The sequence below is a fragment of the Carettochelys insculpta genome, chromosome 16 (genome assembly GCF_033958435.1).
Source record: "Carettochelys insculpta isolate YL-2023 chromosome 16, ASM3395843v1, whole genome shotgun sequence".
NCBI classification, from domain to species: Eukaryota; Metazoa; Chordata; order Testudines; family Carettochelyidae; genus Carettochelys; species Carettochelys insculpta.
Genome location: NC_134152.1, coordinates 36,043,340 through 36,064,238, shown reverse-complemented (window position 1 = coordinate 36,064,238; position 20,899 = coordinate 36,043,340). Strand labels below are relative to the sequence as shown.

At 49.7% G+C, this 20,899-nt stretch overlaps 1 protein-coding gene across 1 annotated transcript in view; it reads right to left on the bottom strand.

Moving 5' to 3' along the window:
* SYNGR3 (synaptogyrin 3) overlaps window positions 1-20,245 on the bottom strand; it is a 41,386-nt gene extending 21,141 nt beyond the window's left edge. Inside the window, exons 1-2 of the mRNA XM_075010276.1 lie at window positions 19,986-20,245; window positions 4,459-4,696 (exon numbers count right to left, since the gene is read on the bottom strand). Coding sequence (XP_074866377.1) covers window positions 4,459-4,696; window positions 19,986-20,084 — 337 coding nt within the window. The 5' untranslated portion in view covers window positions 20,085-20,245. The remainder of the gene's footprint in view (window positions 1-4,458; window positions 4,697-19,985) is intronic.
* Window positions 20,246-20,899: the final 654 nt, after the last annotated feature.

The window sequence follows — 20,899 nt, the reverse complement described above, 5'->3', positions numbered from 1 at the left end:
GAACACTACAATCAGAAGGGGGAGAGATGCAGGTCTCCATCCAGGAAGGCAATGGCTCAGGAGTTCATGTCCTTCGTGGAGGACTGGGGGGAAATACAGGTACCGCTGCCCTGGGCTGTGACAGATTCACCTGGAGATGTTTAAAAATAACACAGCTGCATTTTAACAGTGTGCACTGTGTGTGGTACAGTTCAGCTCCGCTCTGCAGCTGCCACTGGCAGGTTTGGCGCCCAGCGCCCATCAGAGCACAAGTGGATATGACAGTCTTTCATCTGTGGGACTACAGAGGCTGTATACAATGAGGAAGTTAAGTCTCTGCTGCCAAGCCTGTTTGTACAGAGGCTGGTTATGAAAGCAACTAACTGCCTGCCATTTATCTGGGAGGAGAGTGATGTGTTTGGGTGCAGGACTACTTGTAAAAAACAAACAAACAAACAAACCAAAAAAAACCCAAAACATTGGCAGCAATTATTTTAGAAGAAAAGCGGAGCCAGGGAATATAATCAAACCAGACAATCAAACCCATTTACAAGGTTGTTTTGCACGAGTTGTTGGCTGCACACGATTGCTACCTTTCCTTGCAAAGGCCGTGCCCAGGGGTTTGCATTTGCATGCTTAAATGGAAGTGGAATTCAAGCCTTTCTGAGAATGCAGTCCCATTGTGGCTTTTGACGGCTAGGCTGGTACTAGTCCTCTATAACTGGTGATCCCAGTGCATGTGGCTCTGAAGAAACAAGTGCCTAGGGACCAAGATGATGGACACAATAGATAGATGCCTAAGACAGAAACCAGTGGATACTCTTTCCTGCATCATCTTCTACTTTTAGTCCCTGTGTCCACATAGGCATACAGGGTTTGCAGCTCTGCCACATAAGGTCATGGAAGAATCTTCCGTGAGAGGAGGTTAAATCCCCATCACTTAGGATAGAGCTTCACATGGTGACTCCATTTTAATTATTTCTTGGACAACTCTCCTGCCTTTGACAATCTCACAAACCACATGCTTCCCATTAGTCGCCCCAGGGATCACCTTGCCTCCCACTGGTCGCTTTATGGGTTCTCTCACTTCCCACTGGTTGTCTTGCAGATCATTTCATCAGCCACTAGTTGCCTCATGGGTCAGTTCATCTCCCATTGGTCACTTCCTGGCTCACCCTGTCTCCTGTTTGCGATCATGTGGACTCCTCCCCTCCCCGGCGTCCCCTCACCACCTTTTCCACCAGTGGCCTCATGGATCACTTCACCTACTTCGGCTGACTGAAAAAGTCCCTGGGATTATGACAACAGTTGCTGAAAAGGAAAAATCACACCAGATCAGTGTATTCCTGGGCTTCCTGTAGTGTGACTTAGCAGCTGAAAGTGGAAGGAGGAGCCATAACCAAACTATCTTTCGTCTCTAGGATGTGCATTCTTGCTTTACAGGCCTGACACTGTCGCCCTGGCTTGGGGAAGCTCTGCTGTGGTTTTGTCCAAGGACCAAACACCCTGACTCTAAACGAGGAAGTCTTTAATTACACTGTACCAGATGACAAGCCCTCACTTATGTCAGCTAAACCCAGAGCAGCTTTTCTCCCTGCTTAAGTGGAGTGACTCTGGATTCATGTCCATGAAATGAGATCCAAGCTTAACCCAATGCCTGGTGTTCCACACACTGCTTAGGTTACCACTTCTAGCTATCCTTCTGGGTGCTGAGTCATCCTGATTCTCACAGGCACGGTAGTTATTACAGTTTGTTTGTACACTATAACCACAGCTGCCAAGCAGGGCAACGCACACTGTGCTGCTGGTTAGTTTCAAGTCTCTCACTTGTACTGGAGATTGTGACCAGTGCTCCCTGTGAGCAGAGCGCTTGGCCGGTGCCCAGGAGAGATTCAGGAGCTGCTCAGCTGATTAGCAGAGTGCCCACAGCCATGTGTTTCTCCTGGTGGTTCACACTGTTGGGGCACAAAAAATTTATTTCACCCATGGATAGATAAAATCAGAGGGAACCCTAGTTGTGTCCCTCACAGGTCTTATGTCCACTTGATGTACATTTAAGTGGCTTGTTTAGGAGGCATGACGTAAATTGTTTTCTGTTATAGGTGTTTCTGGGGGAAAAGATCATTCTCCAGAAAAAGTTAAGCGCTCTGCAATCAACACACAGGACACACACAAAGGGCCAAATGGGTATTTTACAATTTATAGCCAGAGACACCATGGAGCTCCATCCCAAAGTCTTCAGCTTGCTGCCTAGCAAAATGTCATCACACACAACCCCTGTGCATTGGATTGCAACAAACACACACTGGGAGAAGACTTAAAAGCAACCCTGCACCTGGGAAGGGTCAGTAATTATGCGAGTAAACATTAATTTCATTGTACATGTGCAACCCAACAAAAGAACGTTTCCATCAATAATCCACATGTACGGATAAGCAATGCCAGAAAAATACCACTAGAGAATTTATTGAATTTGGCTGTAAGAGGATTTAATTCTTTATGGTTTGACATGTCGTGTTGATAATGTGTGTTGTAACAGGTACAAAGCCTTCACGTTTTGAACCTCGGCATCTACAATCATTAAATAATTGTCTGATCCCCTCCACAGCAGTCCAAAACTGAAAATTTCAATTGATTAAAAATGGAAAGAAATGCATAAAAATAAACTTGAGTTTTAATTTCAGCATTGCAACAGATAATACTGAAATGCTGCCCAGCTTATGAGCGATTCCCTTGGAAACAAATGAGAATTGTGCATGCATGCTGACTGCAGGACGGGACCTTTCACTGATGGAAGCACAACTACAACACAGACTACTAAAGAAGTAAGTGGAGCAACATCTCAGAAGACCAGTGTAAGTGAGGGAAGCACGAGGCCTTGAATCCGAAGGAGAGCTTTCCACATGCACCTTGCTTGATGTAACTGGCTACGCAAGGTACAAGACAGTGGAGGGTCAGACCCTGACACAGAAGTTTTCAAAGAGGCCAAAAGGTATTTATTTGGATGCTCAATTCCCACTAACACAAATAGACCCTCGGCATCTAAATCCCTTAGAAGGCATTGGAACTCTCAGTCTCCCATACTCGAGTATTCTCACGTAACAGAAATTGAGTCTTTACAGTATATTTCCTGCTACTGTGGGTACAGAATACTCCCTCCCACGTCTCACTAGAGTATTCTGCCTAGCACTTCTCATTCTCAACAGGGTGATGTGATGATGCACAGACAGGTACTTTCATTCTTCAAGTCTCCCAGGGCTGGAAAAACCCCCTGCAGCCTTTCAAAACAGGAGGGCTAGAAATCCAGCCAAATGCACCTTCCAGATGAGGTGATCTCGGGATGACTCCTGCTGGCCCAGTGGTTCCAGCTACTGTGTCTGGTTCAGCTCCCATGGAGGTCATGGGGACTCCTGTCTGACTTTGGGATAAAGGTCTAGTGCTGTATGTTCTCCAGAAAGGGATCCAGCAGCAATCAACACCAGGGCCCCTGAGCCTGGGCTACAGCTACACTTAGGAAAAACTTGAAAATTGCCATGCTAATTGCCAAACCGAAGAATACTAATGAGGCCCTGAAATGAATATTCAGGGAACTCATTAACATGCTGCCTGCCGCAGCACTTCGAAAATGCCACGTTTCGCTGGTGCGCAGGTCGTCTACACAGGGTTTCTTTTAGAAAGGACCCTGCAAGCATCAAAATCCCCTTAATCCTATCAGTAGATGAGCCGTGCACGAGTGAAACGCGACACTTTTGAAATGCTGCAGCATGCTAATGCTATTCATTTCAGCGCCTCATTAGTATTCTTCAACTTGGCCATTAGAATGGCCATTTCAAAGTTTTTCCTAAGTGTAGACATGACCCTGGAGTCTGGTATCAGAGGGGGAGCCGTGTTAGTCTGGATCTGTAACAGCAACGAAGGGTCCTGTGGCACCTTATAGACTAACAGAAAAGTTTTGAGCATGAGCTTTCGTGAGCACAGACTCACTTCATCAGATGCTGGTCAGAATCTCTGCTTGTATTTTAAATAAATGGACTCTAACTTCCATAGCTGTAGAGGACAAAACAGCTCGAAAGCACAACCCTGGGTAAGTGACATCTGTCCAAGTCTGCAGAGAGCCTGAAACAGTATCTCGGAAAGGTGTGAACTTCCCATTGTCTCTCAGTAGGGAATTAACTCCCAGAGCCACTGCTCCAAGGAGCCTCGCCTATCCTACGGAGAAGAGGGCTGTGAATGGTAGGGTCAGAATACAATGGGCCTGGCCCAGTCACCAAGCAGACAGGCCTTGAGTGAGATAATTAAGGGACTTTCTTGTTGCCACACCTGTGGCATCAAAGGGTACCGGTTACTGCTGAGCCTTGCCACTTCAATTCAGAGCACAGGACAGAGCCAAGGAGACCCCTCCTAGGACAATGTGCCTAGCTGGCCTGAATCCAACTCTGGGCAGCCTCCACTGCCCACGCGACCCAGCCGCTGGCCTACCTGAAAAGCCCAAGTCCAGCAGGACGACCCGCTTCCGGTCCTTCACGCTGCTGATCTGCTGGAAGTAGAGGTCAACGACGAAGAAGAAGATGCAGGCGAAGAAGGCGATGATGCCGATGGCAATGCCATAGTTGCAGGCATCCTCGTTCTGGTTGAAGATGCACTTCAGCTCCCCTTCGTGCTCCTGGTTGATGTAGCCCTCATTGATGATGGAGCCGAACACCACGATGGAGAAGACCTGGGGAGGGGAAAGCACGCCAGCAGCTGTTTACGCTAAACTCTGTTTTCCAATAGTGAAATAATTGGATTCAGTCTTCCGCTGGATTCCATGGCAACGAGGCGCTCAGGAGAGGGATCCCTACACTTGCCGGGAGGGTGGCCTATCAACTATGGGCTGGTGGAGGGTTCCCAGTCCCTCCATCCTAGGGATTTCTTCTCGGCTTTGCAGTGAGTCCGCTTACAGTGCATTTACAGGGACGTTAGTCTTGATCCAGACCGGGCGGAGTGAAAATAGATCACCCAGATCCAGGCACAGCCTGTGTGCTTGCACGGCTGTTCGCTGCCAGGCTGCACGCAATCAACCACATTGAGTCACTGGGGCCTGGAGAGAAACAAAGTTACTGGGAATAACTGAGTTGCTGAGCACATTGCTCCTGAAAAAGACTCAATGGGAAGGGTGGAAGGAGAGGGCAGAAAAGCCAGAGGGAAGCTCAGCTGCTGCCTGGGAGGAGTGTCATGGTCAGGCCCTAAGTGAAAGACAGGACTGTGTTATGCTCAGCACTGCTGGGGCTGGAGAGATCTGTATCTAGAGACGTAGCTTGCAACCAGCTGAAGGACGAAAGCAAGGCAGCTTTGCTGGCTTTCCTCTGGTCCCCTAACGGATGCCACCATGCCTTGCAAAGCTGCTGGGCACTTGGCAGGTGCTGCTCGGGAGACTGGCTAACAGGTGTGTGACAGACCAGGGTGATGTGGACCAGCAGAGCTGCTGGGGGGAAGGAGGGAGAGCTTGCATGATGCCCCCTGCTCTGCTCCAATCTACCTGGATCAAACCTCTTTGCAACCACCATCACTGAGGGATCACTTTAAAGAAGCCACTTCTCCAGCTGTCCAACAGGGAGTAGTCAAGGAACTGTCCTCCCCTCCTGGGCAGGCACACTAGGGTCACTGCCTGCGTTCCCCGGAAGCTGTGTGCTTGGGCGGCCACCCAGGAGAGAGTCAGATGCCGCCCAGCTGACTAGCAGAACCCCCACAGCCAGCAGCTGGTGTTTCTACCGGAGGTGCACCTCCGCACATGCCTTAGTGCGCATAACAAAATTTATTCTGTACATGAATGGAAAAAAAAAATCAGAGGGCACTTGGGGGAACAGATGATTTTTTTGTAAGGTGAGCATGCACATAAGAGAACCAGCAAAAAGGCCAAGGCACCACTTAATTCTCACCCGCAGCACATAGGCCCCAGACTGCTTTCCTGCATGGGCTGAATGTCACCCAATCTGCACAGGGGGGTTGGGGCTCTGCAAGATGGCGTAAGAGACAGCTGGACAGGGCCTGGGAGGCAGAGCCAAAGTTGGCTACCCTGTAAGGCCCAGCTCACTTTGAACCTGCTGGATTCCTGCAGCTGAGATCAGGGCTGCCCGTTGTTGCATTAGCTTCTGCATCTCCTGGCTCCACACATCCCACCCCCAACAGCCACAGGCAGGTCCTGCCAGGCAATCAATGGCTCCTTCAAGAGTCACATTGCCAGGAGACAAATGGGGCACGGACAGAATGCAGAATCCCCCAGCCCTCTGTGCAGATGCCCTGAATGCCTGCTGAGTCCTGAGGCCACTCCCTGGTCCTGGCAAACAGGAAAGTGTGGCAGCTGCGTATGTGGACACCGTTGGCAATCGCTGCCTGCCAGAGTGACACTGCACATGACACCAATATGACAAGACATATCTATGCACCCGACTCCTTTCCTAGGCACTTCAGAGCCTGGCTTGGCCCTACCTCCACAGCGGTGCACTGTGGTGTCGATTTCTTTGCTGTCAGTGGGCAGCACAGCACAGCCTGCCAGTGTCCTGTGTTCAAGCTGTGAAGCTCTGATCTTGTCTTGTCACTGCCAAGGCGCAGGATCTCTGTCTGTCTCGACACCCCACTGGCTCCTAAGGATGCAGCCGGAGACAGAGAGCTTAACTTGAGAGCAAAGGCAACTCCAGGGCTCTCGCGGCCCAAATTCCCTAGCATCTAAGAGGGCTCTAGAGATGCTGCAGCTGTTGGCCTGGAGGCTTCCTGGTACCAATGACACTAACGAGGCATCTGACAGACAGAACCAGTGATCGCAAGTATGGCTGTGATATGGGCGTACCCCTATGGCCACTTCCCCTGCACTCTGGCATGGAACCAGCGGGTGCACGTGCACACGCGCAGACGCACGCACAACTGACCTGACACGCTAAACCTTGGAGCAGCTTGCAAACAGGCGCCTTCCTCACACCAGCCCAGCTCCCACCAACCAACCTCTGTCCCAGACACTGCAACCATCGTCGCAGCAGCTGGACGAGGCCGTCGGACTAACATCTGCGAAGTGGGCTTTTGGCTGTCCTCTGACACTATCCCGCGGCCAGGCTCACCCACGGGAGGGTCAAGGAAGGCAAGTGCCCAGGGCCCTGGGATTTCAGAGACACCCAGAGCTCCTGGCTGCTGCCACTGCTACTGGGGCCAGAGCCTTTGGCTCCTCTGGAACCTCCTGGGCGTGCCACTCCACACAGCTGCGAGGGCTGGGGCAGAGGGCCAGCACCAGGCTCCAGGTAGCGCTCAGCGCCGACTCCCTCAGCCCTGCCCCTTCTGCCCGAGACTCCGCCTCTTCGGGGGGCACGGAGTGGCCCTGCCACACCTTGTCGCCAGGCCTGCAGAGGCTGTTGGCCCTGCTGCCCACAGCAACCTTCAGTTCTGTGCCTCACCTCCACTAACAGCGGCAAGTTCATTTCGCTGCCAGTGCTTTCTATTCAGGACACACAGTGGTCCTGGCCTCTTTGCCTCAGGCCTGTGCTGTGCCCTAGGGTGTCCCACGGGGACGTCATGTAATCTGTGTCATGGTAACTGTGTCAGAAAGCAGTGGTGCGGCACGAGGATGCTTCGGGGAAACGTAGCCATGACACTGAGGGTAAATGCCATCACCTCACGCCTCAGTGTGGTGACACAACGAGGTCCTCAGAGATTCTGGCGCCCAGGGAGGCGAGGGAGTCCTATTCCTGGAAAATCCAGCCCTGACTCTATAGGGCCTACCTTCACAGCCTCTGTCCACCTGTCTGGGTGCAAAACTTACCGCAACCTGCGAGACCTACAGGCGATGGACGGACAGCTTCCTGGCTGGCCTGCTTCTCAGATGGCCTGGTGTTTCCAGGGAGGCTGGTCAGAGGTCTGTGCAGGCCCCAGCGCGACAGGCCGAAGAGCGAATAACTGAGGGCTCAGGGCAGAGCACACCAGGGGCATAACAGCTACCCCTTGTAGAGAGGCGACAGTTATCATCCCTCTACCAACCCATGCACAAAGCCTCAGCTCTGAAAGCTCATCTCTCACACACGTCCCTCAATAAGCTCCCTGGTGCCTGGGGAACATGGAATGAAACCTTGGTGTTCAGTCCCTCTCCCAAGGCTTCACCCCAATATGAGATGCATCTCCCTCCCAGGAGCCCCCTGAGTGAATGAGGCCCCTCACACCACCACCAGCCCTGCCTCCCCACGGCTTGCACAAACACTCCTGTCTTCTCAGGCCTGATCTTGTGATGGGAACCAGGTTCTCCTGCTTCTGGCCCCCAGCCAGCAGGGGTGGTCTGGAATAACCAACAACAGAAACTGAGAGCACAGGCAGCTGTTCAGAGCCCCCAGACAATGACTCAGTTACCACAAATCAGGTCCTCCTGGGGCGGTGTGAGTCAAATATCAGAGGCAGGATGGTAAACTTTGGATCTGGGTCTTAATCCTCAGTACATTTGGGGTTAACCTGCAGCACAGATAGCAGCTAGCTGCACAATTCACGTGCAGGACCTCAGGCTCCCAAAACCTGGTGGGTCCTGGGCCTCTAGTGTTTGCAGAGGCTAGAAACCAGCACGTCCTCCTTGTTCTCCTCCATCACACGGGAGATGATCAGCTCCTTCCCCCTCAGTTTTCCCAGATCTTCATACTCAATCAGTTTCCACAGCACCCTGCTCCAACTGTGGCCCTACCATGACTCTGAGCATCAGGTCTGTTGCATTCGCTTTCAGGGGCACCTACTGCTCTGATAGCAATCCCCTTTGCAGAGCGCTCTGCTGGCATGCCAGGCTGGGAATGCCACCCCGCAAACAGAAATAGACAGCATTGAAACCCCTCCCCCATCAATCAGAATTCTCACCCTGTCCTGACAACAGCTGCAATCTCAGCAGTTGTAAAAATCTGTTCATAAATAATGTAAAGTTGTTACTAGCCTTTGGAAACACATGCAGCATTTACAAAACAGGCCTGGACAGAAATAATGGGTGTCTGGACAGCATGAATAATTGAGAACATCTGATTTCACAGGATTATTTTGCTGGCTGGTCAGTGGATAGAACAGCGTGATAATACTTCTTTATCTACTGCAGTACCAGTCTTCACCGTCTTACTCAGACCTTCCAGGAATAAAAACCTGGATTTCTCCTTTGCCCTATTAACTGTCTAATCATAGCTCCTGGAGTTTTAGCGTGTAACAAAATGACAGCTTACAATGAGACATGTCTGCTCAGTGTATCATGTGTCTTTTGCACAACTCCGTAAGTAAGCAGTCGTGAACTTCCAGTGTCATAGTCATGCAGCCTTGGTATGTGGGCAGTGAAATGATGACAGCTTCCAGCACTTGAGACGTGTAGCGATCACACTGTAACACAGCCATCTGCAGTGTACTATTACTGGACTCTGAAAGGGCCTCTGATCCAATCCAGCCTAACAGGCAGGATCCACCACCAGCTGAAAGATCCCCAATGGGCACTAAACTGGGATCTTAGCAGCTAGCAGGTGAAATCTTCAGACATGCCAAAGTGACTTGGGAGCCTGAGGTTTACACTGAAGATCTATGTTTCTAAGTCACTTAGGTGCTTCTGGAAATTTTGCCCATGATCATTTAAAAATTCATTGATGTGTTTATATTAAACAGATAAACCTCCCCTGCAGCCTCAGTGACCCGGGCATTGTACCATAAAGACAGCGCACAAGAACAGGTCTGACTCTCTCACTGTGCACCAAAGGGGCACTGATTGATGATGAATGTGTCGCCGTCTGAGGGGAGAGGGATCCAAAAGAAGTAAATTCCATTTTTAAATCCTTCCTATTTCAGTAATTTCAGGCTGAGGCCAGTAACTCTGGGGAGGAGTTTTGGGTTTCCAAAAATATGAGTTCTCATCTGAAATTATGCCCCCAAAATATGTAGAAAATAGCAGCAATGCAGCGAGAATACCTGAGCACCAGTGTTTCCCGTTAGCTGAGTACCTGAGTGGCCGCCCATGAGAGATTCAGATGCAGCCCAGGTGATGAGCAGAGTGCCCACAGCAAGCAGCCTGTTTTTCTACTGGCAGTGCACATCGGCACGTCTCAGTGCACATAACAAAATTTATACTGCTTGTGCATGCAAAAACAGAGGAAACATTGCTGAGCACCTCATAACCTTCAGCATCTTTATCCTCAAGCCACCCCTGGGAGGGAGGAATTGTCCCCATAGTACAGACGGGAGAGAGTCTACTAGATTCACAGTTACTTAAGGCATCAAACTTCTACAGAAATTAGCAGCAATGAGGCACCTAAATACCTTTGAGGATCTGGGCCAAAGTGATTTGTAAACTCGGACATCTGTGGCAGAGCAAACGAGCCCCAAAAGAACTCAGGCCCTCCCCGGGCTAGGTGCCGCACTTTCGCACAGTCAGAGTCAGCTCCTTACAGTCTCTCAAATACAAGGGGAAATAACATGCCCAATACCACCCAGCCAGGAATGGATCCCAGTTATCTCACCTTCCAGTGCGGCGTCCTACCCACTAGGCTACACTGCCTCTCCACTGACAAATACTAAATTCACTCCCTGAGGCACCCCGGAGCTGACGGGGCTGCGAGATGGCACAACCCTCCTGGGACAGCCCTGAGTCCTCAAGCTGACACTACTGCCACATCTGGCTCCAAACTTGGGGCACAAGGAGTGTGGGGGGGGGTGCTGCAGGCACAGCCGAGTTCTGGGGGAAAAATGCAGCACCCTAAAACCCACTCCTTTGCCATTGGGATGACTGGTCGTGTGGCCTCTGGGCCTCAGCACTACGGAGCTGAAGTTCTGCCCCCACAGCAAACCCAGAACCGCCACGAGGCCCAGCTTTGTGAGGAAAGCCACTCAGTTGGGAGGGACTTGCAAGCACCCAGGCGCAAGCTGCTGAACCTCGCTGACTGGCTGCTGTGTGCAGCTGCTACGGCCCCTCAGACAGCCTGGATGGCGAGGCTTTGGCAGGCCTCAGACCAGTACCCAGAAGCCCAGTGCCACCTCACACCAAACACCTGCCTGACTGGCACCCGTGTAGGCCAGGCCAAGCCAGGCCAATGAACACACTGTTATCATTTGGGGTTTACATACAGTGCCACCAGGGAGCAGGGCACTGCAAGGGGAATAAGGCACAGGGTGCCAGTCTGTGCCACACTCCTCAGATTTAGCACTGGTGCAAGGGGCTGGATCGACGGCCTGGAAGGCTGGAGGCTTCATTTTCCTACAAACCAAGCCCAGCAAGGAAAGAGGCAGGGCAAGCTTCCCCCTTCCCCTCACGCCATCCACTGCCCCAGGGAGAAAGGTTCAGGGTTCACTGCCTCATCTGCAATCGCCTCAGGGATTTCTCCCCGCCACAGCCCCTGCACACGGCTGGCTAGGAGAGAAGTCCAAGAATTAAGAGGACCACTGAGTCCCAGCAACCCTTCCCCTGCCATTTTGAGGGGCTTTCTCCACATCGCTTTGCTGGCCAGGCAGCACCCATTCTCCAGGACTTTGCCCTCCAGGGCTGGCAACCTCTTCAAAATCTGATGTGTGGAAGAACAGGCTGCCCGCCCCTCAGCGCCTCCTGAATGCAGAACCTTGGAGGATCAGACCCCTAACATATATGACCAGCACCTACTCAGCCAGTCCCCATTGGTCTTGCCATGGCCCTCCATGCTAGTCCTGTCCCATGGAGGGTGGCTTATGGAGACAGTTAGGCACAAATTAGGCTATAATCCAAAGTCATTCAGCTCCTCTCATCCTCTCTCTGTCAGGTTTCTGTGGATAAGGCAAGCAAAGCCAAGCTCTTCCCTCCTCATGCAGCAGTCAGGGAGCACAGGGCTCTGTCCAAAATCCCACTGACTGTCCCAGAGTGTCTTCTTCACACTGAGCACTGGTGAGACATGCCATCGCTCAGAAAGGACAGGAGGGTAGGTGGGGAGCCAGACCATAGCCTCAGGGTTACCTCATGCACAGATATGTGTGAAGGACGGGGACGCTACAGCAGTGTTTCAGGTATCAGAAGTGGCAGTTCCCAGCTCATTCAGCAATGGCTCAGGAATTCAAGTCATGCCTCGGTGTTACTCATTTGTGGTTTCTGCCTTCATGCTAAGGAACGTGGACAGCACCTTATTAGGGGTGTATACAGTTTCTTCTCCGGTCACTAAAAATAACCCCTCAAGCGTACGCCTCTGAAAACTATGGTCCAAAACGGCTGGAACTCTCTCATCAAAGCATTTTTTTAAACCAAATACAAACTTCTTCACAGAAAAACTCCATTTGGATTAAAATTTTACACGAAGGTTCTAGATAAAACAATTTGAGTTTTAGGAAAACATTTAACCAAAAATAATTTTTGAAAAATCAACTTTTTTTTCCCCCCCATTTTCCAACTACTAGTTGAAAAAGACTCAGGGGGCAGAGGAACACATCACCAGTGTTCCTTCTATTTTTTTAAATCATCCATGGGCAGAATAAGTTTTGTTATTGGCACCAAATGAGTGGATGTGCACCACCAGTAAAACACATGCTGACTGCTGTGGGTGGCTGTGACACTCTGCTAATCAGTGGGGCAGCACCTGAATTTCTCCTGGGCAGCTGCCCAAGTGCGCAGCTTACAGGGAACACTGCCCACTACTACAAAAGCAATGAGGGGTCCTGTGGCACCTCACAGACTAACAGAAATGTATGAGCATGTACTACATGCGATGTAAAAATGTTATTTAAAATTAAAAATAAGCACAAGTAGTTTTTCTTGGTCCCTTGTGGGTGCCTGGTACAGCCCCAGCTGACTGGCTGTCTAAGCCCTGTGCCAGCTGCTAGAGCTCCCACCGCAAGCCACCCGCCCACCTGAGATCTGCACTGCCAGAGCCACCTGCCTGAGCCCTGCACTGCCGGGACCAGCTGCCTGCTCACCAGCCATCCACCCCAGCCACGTGCCAGCCGCTCAAGCCCCATGCTGCTAAGGCCAGCTGCCGGCTCACCAGCCATCTGCCCCAGCCATGCACCAGGTGCCCAAGCTCCAAGGGCCAGCTACCTGCCCTCCAGCCCAAGCCACCCTGCACTGCCCACCTGCAAGCCCGAGCCCAGCAAGCCCTGAAAGCCACCTACCTGAGCCCCTCCCCTCCCACAAAGCCAGGAACCATTAGTCCCGCTCTTACCCCACCCTCCCCCCCACATTCAATCGCCTTTGCAGCAGGCAGCTAGCTCCACGTGGGTCTTCGCCAGCTGCCTGGTTCTTATAGCGGCTGTGCCGGGCCAGCCATGTAAAATGGCAGGGGCTGAGAGTCAGAAGCCAAGGCCGGCTCTTTCTTCAGATGGGGGGAATGATGGAGCTGGGGGGCCTGGGTCGCCTCATGCCCCCCTGGAATTTCTTCTCGCCAGTGTGGGAAACCATGGGTTAGATCATCCCGATAGGTGTCTGTCTAACCTGCTCTTAAATATCTCCAGCGATGGAAATTCCACAACCTCCCCAGGTAACTTATTCCAGTGTTTAACCACCCTGACAGTTAGGAACTTTTTCCTAAGGTCTAATCTAAACCTTCTTTGCTGCAGTTTCAGCCCATTGCTCCTTGTCCTATCCTCAGAGGACAAGGAGAACAATTTTTCTGCCTCCTTCTTATAGCCCTCTTTGAGGTACTTGAAAACCATTATCATGTCCCCTCTAAGTCTTCTCTTTTCTAAGCTAAACAAGCCCAGTTCTTTCAGTTTTCCCTCACAGCTCATGTTCTCTAGCCCTTTCACCCTTCTTGTCACTCTTCTCTGGACCTTTTCCAATTTCTCCACATCTTTCTTGAAATGTGGTGCCCAGAACTGGACACAACACTCCACCTGAGGCCTAATGAGCACTGAGTAGAGCAGAAGAATGACTTCTCGTGTCTTGCTCACAACACACCTGTTAATGCATCCCAGAATCATGTTTGGTTTTTTTTGCAACAGCATCATTCTGTAGACTCATATTTAGCTTTTTGCCCACTATGACCCCTAAATTCCTTTCTGCAGTGCTCCTTCCTAGACAGTCGCTTCCCATTCTGTATGTATGAAGCTGATTATTTCTTCCTACATGGAATATTTTGCATTTGTCCTTTTTAAACTTCACCCTGTTTACCTCAGACCATTTCTTCAGTTTCTCCCAATCTTTCTGAATTATGAGCCTATCCTTCAGAGCAGTTGTGACCCCTCCCAGCTTGTAAAGTTCCACGTGTAATCTACAGAACGAGGAAGTACAGAATGAACACAGGAAGCTCAGGAGGTCCTAAACCAAACAGTCACAAAGGCCAGAAAACAATCCAGATGTTAATATCCAGCTAATACATTTAGTATAAATATGAGGTTAAATACTCAGCTGATGTAAAGCTAGGAACTGAACCTGGAATATCTGAGATGTCAGAAAGTACCATAAGCACAAGGCCATCCTTACAATCACCCCATCTTTGATTTTAAATGTAGGGAGCCTTGAGAATCACTGGTATCTTGGGAGGCAATGGGAGTTACTTAACAGCTTGCTGAATTGGGCCAGGCTCTCATCTCTTGACAATGTCTCATAGGAGGTGCCCAGTACTTTGCAGGATGGGACTGCCCGTGACCCAGCCAAGCCACCTCAAGGATCTTAACGGTGCACCATCTGCAAGAGCCTTTGTGGGATTTGGCATTATGATGCTGCTGACCCCAGGTGATCAGCCCAATCTGATCAGCCTCAGTAGCGCTCTTTGACTAACCCAGGCTTACTTGGGAGAGTAAAAGGTTTGCAGTCTCCATCCCAAATCACTTACAACAATTTTGTTGTCAAAAGTTGTAAAAAGCCGATCCACCACGCAGTCAGAATGGCAAATCTTCCATTCCTGTCCTCACGCCGAAGCCATAGCTTGGTCTGCACGATACTCCCCCAGGGGGGAATCACACATACCAGCAGTTCACCTAAGTAGAAGGCAAGAATAACACAGATGCTGCATCCTCCATGTTGTCAAAGCCTTGTCTGTTTTCCTTCACACAGCGAAACCAGTACAGAGATCTCTTCATTGGAGACACAGTTCAGCAAAGCACTGCAGCATATGCCAAACTGCTTTGCTGAGTAGCATGGTTTGCTAGAACAGGGCCTGGGCAACCTAGCCTCAGAGGAGGCCACAAACAGGCACTTCTCAGAACCCGTGAAGACGGTTACAACGGTACTTCACCACGGTGAAACAACTGATTTTGGCCTGTCCCTGTCTGGTGGCTTCAGACACGTTTCACTGTCAGCAACGTATAAGAAAACAGGAAACCCCCCCCCCAAACATGGTAACACTCTACAAAGGAGAGGCTTTCTACATTGAACCTGACAACACAACTAGAAATTAACTTATTAAGAAAATAAAAACAAATGGTACCAACTATTTAAGGGTCACTGCCACTAAGAAAATCACAGGGCAGGTTCTCCGCAATATAAATCAACAAGCTCCAAAGAGGCTGATGGAGCACTGCTGTGGAATCTCTAACACTTGGAGTTGTAAAGAAGAGGTCAGAGAAACATCTGTCCAGGATGGTCTTACTTCTCAACACGGGGGGCTGGGTTTGGAGATCTCTCAAGGTCCCTTCCAGGCCATATCTCTATGATTTATGCCAGGTGAGCATCTGCCCCCCGCCTTTTTTTTTTTGTTTTAAATACCCAATTCCTTATCTGTGTTACTAATCAACATAGGGCCAGCCCATGCAGTAAGATCTGCTCTGCCAGGCCCTGCAGCCCAGGCGAAGCCTGATCATTCAAAGCACCCTGGGAACCAGTCGTTCCATCATCCTGTGCAGCAAGACCAAGACCTCAGGTTCTAAATAATTAAAGAATTTCAAAAACTGCATTTTGTTTTTTTCCCCCCATCGACACTGTTTTTGTTGGCATGGCTCACAAGAGGCCAATCAGTTTCATTTTCTACTTAGGATCAGTTTTGCTTTCTGGTTCAGGCAGGCTAAATTTGATTTTGATTTTTTGTTATTTCAATGGATGATATGGAGGATTTATTTAAAAGTAGGGTTTTTTAGATTTGTATCTATTTAAATTTTCAGAGTTGCCGGCAATTATGCAGAAACGCAGAAGTGGGGTGTGTGTCACAGAGTGATGATTTAAGGAGAGTAGACGTTGAGGCTCAAAAAGTAAGTTTTATAACTGTTAAAACAATCAGTATTGTATGCAGACTGCCTTAAATCAAATTCAAATAAGTACTCAAGCAGCATTTTTCACTTTGCCTGTCTATACATTTGATTATTATTGGTTTGTGTGTACAAAACGCAATAAGTATTTATCAACAACATTTACTGACACTGATCTAATCCTTCCAAGGTTATGTTTGCACTAGTGCCATGTGACTCTTTGGGTGTTTCCAACCATAGTTGGTGGGGGGTAGGTGGGAATCCTTTGCTAAAATACAAGACACTTTGTCAAAATCTTTCCTTTTAGAGTAGACTTTTTAAGCCTCAACCATAAATTTATAACTACACTAAATTGATGTGTCCCACTTTTCACCATACATCAATTTACGATGTATATCTTAATAATAGGACAGATGTAAAAGAAAGAAGCTGGTGACTGCATGAACTTCTGTTTACTACCAAATTCATTTCACTCCACAAAAACAAGTGTTACCATATCTTGACTCACAAACTGCAGCAGCCATGAGTAAAAGGATAAATGAGGAACTGTTTCCTGGGGCTTTCCAGTTGTGAAAGTCAGAGTACTGCATATGCCAGGAACCTTTTGTTCTTCAGAAATGAATGCCACCGTGTATTTAAAGAAATCACTTGAATCCTATCTGAAACTTTAAAGTTCACTGGGGATTTCTGAGCTGATCAATATTAACCAGTAAAGCCCTCAAATGTCAGATGAAGGGCTTGATCCTGCAGCCCTTGGGTAACTCAGTATTGCTAAAATCCAAATGAAGGAGTTAGATCCTGCCTGCTCCCAGTGAAATCAACAATGAAACTCTCACCAATTTCACTGGTGGAGGATCACAGCCTGAAGTGGGACACAACGCTTAGGTCTTGTATTGCTCTGGTACAGCCAAGAAAGCTTCCACTAACTTTAATTAAATGACTCCAGTGAGAGAAGTAAGCAGAACTGGGCTCGAATATCAGCTGAACTGCAAAATAACTCTCCTGTTCCCTGCTGCGCCCCCACCCAAAAATATCCAGCAAGCCACACTGGCCTGACACTGAAGGGTCGGCTATCAGATGCAATTTCACACTGGATGAGATTCGGCTGGGCAGTAGAAAGGGAGGGAATCATTGAGGAGTGGTCCAATTATGTGAACCACACACTTAAAACTCTACAAGAACACAGGTTTTGAAGTATATGAAGAGAAGAAAAATCACCCCAGTAAATAAGACAATCTCCTCTCTTCTTCCTACTTAAATCACAAGTCCTTTGGGGCAAGGGCAGTCTTTTTGCTCTGTGACTGGGACACCCCTTAGAACACCCTTCCTGGCTCCCGGTCCATATTGTAAGTCCTGGATGCTAGCAAACAATATATCTTCAAAATAATATTGCATGCCAAGATAGCTGCGTGTCACACCCCAAATCCAGTAATCTGTAGTATGGCTGCAACCAAAGCTAGTGAAACAATCCGGCAGGCAAGAACTGCTTTTGTCTTTACAGTGCACCCCTTCATCCAATGTCAATGCCTGGGTTTACAACATCTGCAAACCACGTGTTAAAAACGGAAGGTACGGTGAATGTGCTTGCTTGAGGCTGTAGGATGCAATGATGTTATGGGGTCTGACGGCTGCCCACACACAAGCAGACAGGTGTTCAGGGTGAAAACTGAGCCAACAAATGCACCAGGTTAACTCCTCAAGACATGCGAAGTCATAAGAAAACATGTCCGTTCACACAGGAGTCTTGCTGAAGGAAACACAAGTTTAAGCCAGTTCAGGATGATTTGACTGAAGCACACTTCAGCTGACCACTGTAAGCAAGGCCCAAACATGTACCAGCTGGTGCCCCAAGCCCAGAAGCCGATCAGTATAGGTGTAGGGCTCCTTGTACAGATCACCGTGTGGAATCAGGAGAAAACGTGTCCTGCAGCATTTTTCAATGAATTCATGCAAGCATTTGGGGCTTTGTCCAAAACCCACTGGAGTGGAAAGATGCTGATTGACTTTATGGGCTTTGGATCAGGCCCTTGGATCCTGCAAACAACTTACGCTTATGCTTAAATGTAAGCATACGAATAGACTAAGAGTAAATGGGGCCACTTACATGCTGAGAATGAATATGATGGGTAAGAGCTGGCAGTTTCAGGACCTTCATTCTGACTCTGGGGCTGGTCCCTTGTGGTTAAAATTTCCCAAAAATTCCTGTTTGACCAAACAGCCACTAGACATATGTGGGAACTTTCTTCTGAGCTGTTTTTGAACACCAGCATGCGTATTCTGTTCCTGTTTCCCAACTGCATTCAACCCACCCAGGCTTCATAAGCATCTACGAAGATGCCTCTGCCATGCACTGTGTCAATCATGTGCAAAAGAAATGAACTGCAACCTGCCTTGACATTTTGTGCCAGTGCCTGGCCTCCATTTTCAACCACACAATATCACATTCAGATACTTTCTCAAAGCGCTGGGAAATGGGTTATGGTTCTGGCCCGGCAAAGCCCTCAAGCATGTGACTTTAACGGTTTTATTCCCGTACTTAAAGATAAGCACATGCTTAAGCATTTTGTTGGATCATGGCCCAGCCCAGGGGCATCTGGTGGCAAAGCTTCAGAAATGGTTAATGGAGCTGTCTGAATTTTATTACATGGAGGGACTGGGGATGGGTAGAAAGAGGCTTTGGATTTGCCACTTTATTTAAAATAGATTTCACAGTGCATTTGGCACTAGGGAAAGGTGACACATTGACTGCTTCGGAGACTGAAGGTACAGTCAGGGCAGCAGGAGTGCAAACCTCCCCCACACATCACTGCATCTCCTCTTGATCCTCAAGGGACCCTCCCCACTGCTAAACAGGAAAGAGGAGTCCATGACCCTCTCAAGACCTGGTCTCTCTGCTGAGGCTGACTGCTCAGGAGCTGCCCAGGGGATCCCATTAGTACCCCCTTCGTGGTGATTTTTGTGATATGGGCTTTTGGCAAAGGTCTTTCAGGAGAAGGCCCCCAAGTCACCAAAGAGCCATCAGCACAAGCAGGCAGGTTTCAGCACATAAAACCTAAGCATAAAGAGCCAAGTTATGGGTGGAGTGCCAGCCTTCACCCTTGCACCTGCTGGCACAATCGATATAAGCAGAGCTCTTTCCTTAGCTTCCCGTGTAACTGCCCACAGACCAGCGGAGATCAAAGCCACCGTAAACCAGGCATTCGGGGAATGTATTTGGTCTTGTGCTTTCGGCTGGGCAATAGGGGTTTAAAGTAAAAACAAGCCAGCCAGCAAACCATTACACCATTCTGCATTCCGGTAGGGATCTAGGAAGAGCTAAAACATGAAGTCTAGAAGAAAAATGCCTTCTGATTACTTATTTCTATAGGATTCTCCTCCTCATCCTACTATTTGTTTGAGCATCAAAAAACCCAGAGACCAAGAAGAATGACCCCTCTACAGTTGCAAAATAAAGCCCTAAAATACCCTCCTTCCTGCAGACAGGAGGCAGACACTTCCACATCCCCGGGTAACCCAAAAGGGGCCTTTCCACTCTGCAAATAATAACCATGCCAAAGCCAGCATGGGTGAGTCCTGCTCCTGTAATTCGAACTGGGGCTCGGGAGAAATGACAGCACGAACTGATGAGGAAAAAAAAATGGTTACCCGTCTGCCCCCACACCCTCGCCCAATGCTGCGCCCATCCCCCCGCTTTGCAAAAATTAAATAAAACTAAGAGCCGCTGCCACCCGAAAGGACAGGAACGCGAAGCCACGCAGCACGCGAGGCATGTCTTGCGAATGCTCCCGCCGCCCCTTTACCCCTTTGCGAGCTTGCAAGGCTGGAGGGTGCCAGAGAAAATACAGGGAGCAATGTCTCCCTGGGAGGAAATAAATAAATGCATGACAGTTGCAAATGACGGCGCTGTGCCTTACCCAAGACACTATCCTGAGAATGGTCTGCGGCTGCTTGAGGAAATCCACGGGGTCAATGGCCCCTCCTGCCCTGCCAGCTCCGAAGGAGGCGCCTTCCATCTTTCCCAGGCTGGCTGCAGCTGTGCCTCGCCGGCTCCGGGCTGTACAGCAGGGATCCGCCAGGCGCTTGCGAGCCGGGCGCTGGGGGGAGGCTCGCGCCGCCGCCTTCCCGGGTGCCCGCGTCTCGCGCGCAGACCTGGTGCAGCCCGAGCCCGCCTCGTTGCCGCTGACCCCTGTTCCGTGCCGCGTGGGCTCGTCTGCTTTCGTCTCTGTGTTAGAGAGTGGGCGGTACCATGAAAGAGGAGGGGGGGGGTTGAGTGGATAGACAGGTGGATCCTTGTTCCTCATTGCACCCGGATCTGTTTGGATTGTTATTCACCACCTTTATTTCCTTCTTACCCAGCCCCCAGCTTTGCTTTCTGCGTGCATGACTGTTTGATTTTCTGAGCGCTTCAGACTGCATGTCTTGCAAATGGCCTGCTGTTTTTCTGCCTCCCCTTATTGCAGTGGTGCTAACCCCGCCGCCCCACTTTGAAAGGGCTCCAGGCTAGGCTTGGAGATACACAGAGGGGGAAAAAATCAGCAGTGCAGGTGTGAGGAGCAGCGCTCCCTGCCCCCCACCTCCACGCCCTTGCAAGTGCGCTTGCTGATTTCTTCAGAACTATCCCACCTTCTCACCCTCTTCCCAAAGGGGCCCACCCACGCAAAACTGCAGCCACAGTAGAAGCCTAGCAGGCCAAGCTGCTGTTCTCTGCTCTCTCCAGCAGCTCAGACACAAGGGTCTCCCACCGTGGAACCGATTCTCTAAACGCCCTAGTGCGATCATTGGGAAGCAGGACAGAAAGCACATGTATACGTTGCAATCATGACCGTTG